The 4757-nt window shown below is 30.6% G+C and overlaps 1 protein-coding gene across 1 annotated transcript; it reads right to left on the bottom strand.

Moving 5' to 3' along the window:
• Positions 1-754: 754 nt before the first annotated feature.
• On the bottom strand, positions 755-3607 carry LOC136970296 (general transcription factor II-I repeat domain-containing protein 2B-like). The gene is made up of 3 exons (XM_067264709.1): positions 1861-3607; positions 1187-1317; positions 755-844 (listed from the first exon to the last, which is right to left on the bottom strand). Exons 1-3 carry the CDS (start codon positions 3605-3607, stop codon positions 755-757), a joined length of 1968 nt encoding a protein of 655 aa, XP_067120810.1.
• Positions 3608-4757: the final 1150 nt, after the last annotated feature.

Genomic DNA, 4757 nt, shown 5'->3' with positions numbered 1-4757 from the left:
GTACTGCAATCTTTCATCGTATTCTTTATGAATTTAATTTAAAATATGCGTATTTCATTTCAAATCAGTAGTGTCTTGCCCCTGTACATCATACTTTTTTAATAATGACAAAATCTACGTAACTGCGTTGGGAGGAAAATATTTCAATCGAAATCACTCGACCTCTGGTCTAGACCGGAAGTTCGTGTACACTTACGAGGGCGTTTTTTGAGATAATAAAAGTTTTCAGAAAACACGACAATTCGATTTTAATTGTCCATTTCACAGTTCCACAAGCGTTTATTTCACATTTTACATAATTTTGTGTAAAATCTTCATTAAGTGTGATTCCTCTGAAAATACTATGCACGAACTACGTCTATTCTCTCACCCCTCGACCTTTAGTTACGAAAATTGAATAGTATCGATGCCTCTTACATAAAAGTTACCGTGCAAACATTTTCTTTTAATGTTAGTGTATTCTAAGATATTAAACGAAATAGACAGACACATATTACACTTAAGTAACAAAAATAATTTTCTAAAGTATTTTTGACGAAATAAATTGAATCTTTGTAGAAATAAACATTATAAAATTAATGTTATATTTTGAATTTTTCGAATATCGACTACGACATTTAACACAAGTGAAATACTGCGAATGGATAATTAATATTAACTTTTTTAATTTAAAGAGATTTTAACGCAATGAATTTAACATCAAATGATTCTTTAATCATTTTTAAACAAATTATTTTATGAATCGGAAAATTTTTTATAATGTCTTTGTGATCTCATCTTCATCTGATACTTTCACTTTCTCACTTAATGCTAATCGGTCGTCTTTCAATTTCTCATCGGAATCCTGTAAAAAGTGAAAAATTCTGATTCCTGATATAATAATGTTACAGTACTCATAGTGTTTTTTCTTATTAACTCAGAAAATATTTATTTAATAATAAATAAACAATTTGCAGCCATTTTTATAAGATTGTGATAGGGTTTTTAGTTGTAATCCTTTAAATGATAAGAATTATTATGATAATAATTCTTATCATTTAAAGGATCTGATTGAAACTAATCAATTGAATGATTGATTAGTTTGATCAATTGAATGATTGATTGAAGGATCAATTGAAACTAATTTATTATCATTTAGAAATGAGAATAAATTAGTTTCAATTACTTCTATTGAATTGTGACTTACAGAAGAAGACGATTTTTCTTCTTCTCTTTTCCCGCGTGCCATGTCCACGATGATGTTCACTATGATGTCCACCGATTCTTCCAAAGTTCTTTCTTTCCGCTCAGAATCTTCATTCCTAACACTCTCCTCGCCTGAATTCAAAAATTATATAGGAATTTGAGTAAGAGAAACAAAGCAATTGACAAACAGTTTACACCAGGGGTGGGCAAATACTTTAAAGCGCGGGCCAAAATGAAATTTTCAAAATGTCTCCCGGGCCGGAGGACTATACCGCGTATGCTTTGCACAAGCGGATGTTTTGGATGGAGTTTTTTCCCTGCCCAATTTTTTTTTTTTTTTGACAAAAACACTAAGTATCATTTCAATTTGAATAAAATATGTCACGTAATTTTTAAAGAAATATTATTATAAATAAATGGCTATTAGATAAACCAGTCAATGAAAGATTTTATTTTGTTACTTATTTATGTCTTAACGATACAAATTATTTTATATTGACACATAGTTATTACAATTTAACATTTATATTGCATTTCGTAAATATAATAGTAAATAGAATTCAAAAAAGAAAAGAAAAACATCAAACGTTAAAATAAATATTTAAAGTTAATGCGAAACGTGAAATCTCGAATGTTCATCTGACATTATTTCTTCAAAATTGGGTTCCAAATCACTTGTAGCAATCCTTAATACCGAGTGTAGATTTTCGTCAGTAATTTGTGATCGATATTTATTTTTCGTGGAAACCATTAAAGAAAAAGTTCTTTCACAAATATATGTCGAACCAAATAAAACAAGGTATTTTTGAACATAGTTCAAAAAATGTTTGAAATGTTCGTTATTCAAAGCGCCATAGAAAGCACTCAATTCGTTTGAGTGAAAATTTTCTTTTAGTAAATTATTTGATTGTAAGTCAATTAGTTCTAGTTGAATTTCAACAGGAGCTTCTTGCACATCGAAATTGAAAGGTTGGCTAATTAATGATAAAGGTTTTTCAATAGCTTTGAAATCTTGAAATCTTCTTTGGAATTCAGAATGCAGGTCTTGTGTTATTGCACTATATTTAAAAAAATCTGTATTTTTCAATGATTCTCGCCGTGCTTGCAATGAGGGGAAATGATTTAATAATTTATTATTAAAGTTTTCAGCAAATAAATTGAGTTTTGTCATAAATGCTTTGACGTTTGAGTGCATATTGAAAGCGAATTGGTTTTTCCCTTGTAGATTTATATTTAGTTCATTCAAATATTTTACGATATCTACTGAAAACGAGAAATCGTTTAGCCAAGCCTTATTTTGCAATTCAGGAAAATCATGTAGTTTTTCTTTTATCGACAAGAAGGATACTATTTCATCAAGCAAATATTGAAATCTGTCCAAAACTTTACCAATGCTAAGCCATCTCACTTCAGTGTAATAAGGAATTTCGTAGAAGTCACTTTCAATTTCTTTCAAAAATTCAACAAACTGTCGATGATTTACGGCACGTCCTCGGATAAAATTCACAACTTTGGTCACAACAGTAACGACGTGATTCAATTTCAAAACTTTTCTGCATAGCACTTCTTGATGAATAATGCAGTGCAAAAATAATATATCGTGTTCTGGTTGTAACTCTTTTACTTTGTCGCGAATTCGTTTAAGTAAGCCTACATTTTTCCCTGTTAAACTAGGACAACCATCCGTAGTGACGCTTACTATTTTATTCCAAGTTAAACTTACTTTAACTAAACACTCTTCAACAGCGAGAAAGAAGTCTTCACCAGTAGTTGTATCTTTCATTGGATGCACACTAAGAAGTTCCTCGCTAATTTCACATTTCTTGTTAATGCCGCGAATAAATATTAATAATTGACTTGTATCAGTAATATCGCAGGACTCATCTAAAGCCAGAGAACAATAGGTAAAATCAGCAATTTTTGTTCTTAGCTGGTCAAGTAAGTTTCCTGAAATATTTTCAATCCGTCGTACTATTGTTCTTCTCGAAAGGCTTACATTTTCAAAAATATGTTTCTTTTCAGGACAACATATCTCCGACACTTGTACCATGCATTGTTTAACAAATTCTGCTTCAGAAAACGGCTTACAGAACTTAGCAATTTTGTGTGCGACAACATAACTTGCTTTTGTGGTAGATTTCTCTATATTACTTTGTTTGGTAAAAATATTTTGTTTCTTATTCAAGTTTTTTGCTAAGTTTTCTGCTACAGTTTGAAGTTCTTTTAAAGAAAGTGATGCATATTTTGGATGTTTTGTTGTAAAGTGCCTGTTTAAATTGTATTCTTTGAAAACAGCAATTGTTTCCTGACAAACTAAACAAATTGCTTTCTTATTAATGTTTGTAAAAAGATATTTTACCGTCCAAGCTTCATTGAAGTTTCTGCATTCCAAATCAACTTTTCTTTTTTTAGATTGACTCATTTTACAAAGGTCTACAAATAAATAATTTAATTAATACAATAAAATAAAACCAATGTTTTAAAATTTTACTTACAAAAAGTCCACTTTTTCAATTTTATATTTGCAAACTAATATTAGACTCGAACAAAAAAGAGTATGCGATCAGTGCTAAATCAAAATTAACAATACGCGTGGTGCGACCTGTCGTCCCTCGAAAAGTGAGAGGAGTGCAGCATATGCCGTCCACACATGCATTTCGAACCTAGCGCGATCTCCTTTGTGTTCGACGAAAAAACCGCCCTGAGAGCGATCGTCGCGACATCGTCCACACTAGTGTAGTCAGCCGACCGCCCATTTTATTACGCCTATTATATATACAGTACGCACACTAATAATGTTGATGTCAACAAAATCTCATAAAAGAGTTTAAAAAAATTTGCGTGCGGAATTTTTCAACGGGCCGGATAAAATTAGCAAAAGGGCCGGATCCGGCCCGCGGGCCGGCTTTTGCCCACCCCTGGTTTACACCAAATAAACAGATGAAATTGTTATTCTAGAAAATATTTTGAAACTTTATTCTATAGCAAATGCACAATAGTTGAAATTTAGAAAAATCAATTAATTTCTGTTTAGAAATTTCTTAATTTAAACGTGATATAAAAGCATAAATATCGCGTTGTGATTTGACATTATTAATTGTGTGGAACGCCTAAATTTTTTTCAATCACAAAGTCAATTGAAAGTGTAATATTACTGAAAAATTATTCTCAGTCGAAATAAATGAACGGATATTAATTACCGTATACTCAGAAGCTTACTTTAACTTCATTGATACAATTTAATAAAAAATCTGAGTTAAATGTGTTTTAAATACAGTACAGTGTCATTTATCCGAACACTTTCCAGTCGGACTGTGTCGTGCTGAATCGAACTTCTTTGATACTAGATTTACTTCTAAAGTGTAATTTTTTTGTTTTTATATTTTTCAATATATTTATTTTGTTTGTACAAAATAAAGAAATCATTTTCAACAATACAATAGCCTCGATTATTATTATAAAAATTTTCGTTAGGCTTAAAATCGACGAAAATTCCACACGAAGCGACACAGAACGGAGAAAAATTTCAACATCGTATATGTTAATATATTTTTTCGTACACAATCGGTTAT

This window comes from Centruroides vittatus, unplaced genomic scaffold (assembly GCF_030686945.1).
Source record: "Centruroides vittatus isolate TY-2023 unplaced genomic scaffold, ASM3068694v2 contig_1903, whole genome shotgun sequence".
Classification (NCBI taxonomy): domain Eukaryota; kingdom Metazoa; phylum Arthropoda; class Arachnida; order Scorpiones; family Buthidae; genus Centruroides; species Centruroides vittatus.
This window is presented reverse-complemented; position numbering and strand designations above follow the sequence as displayed.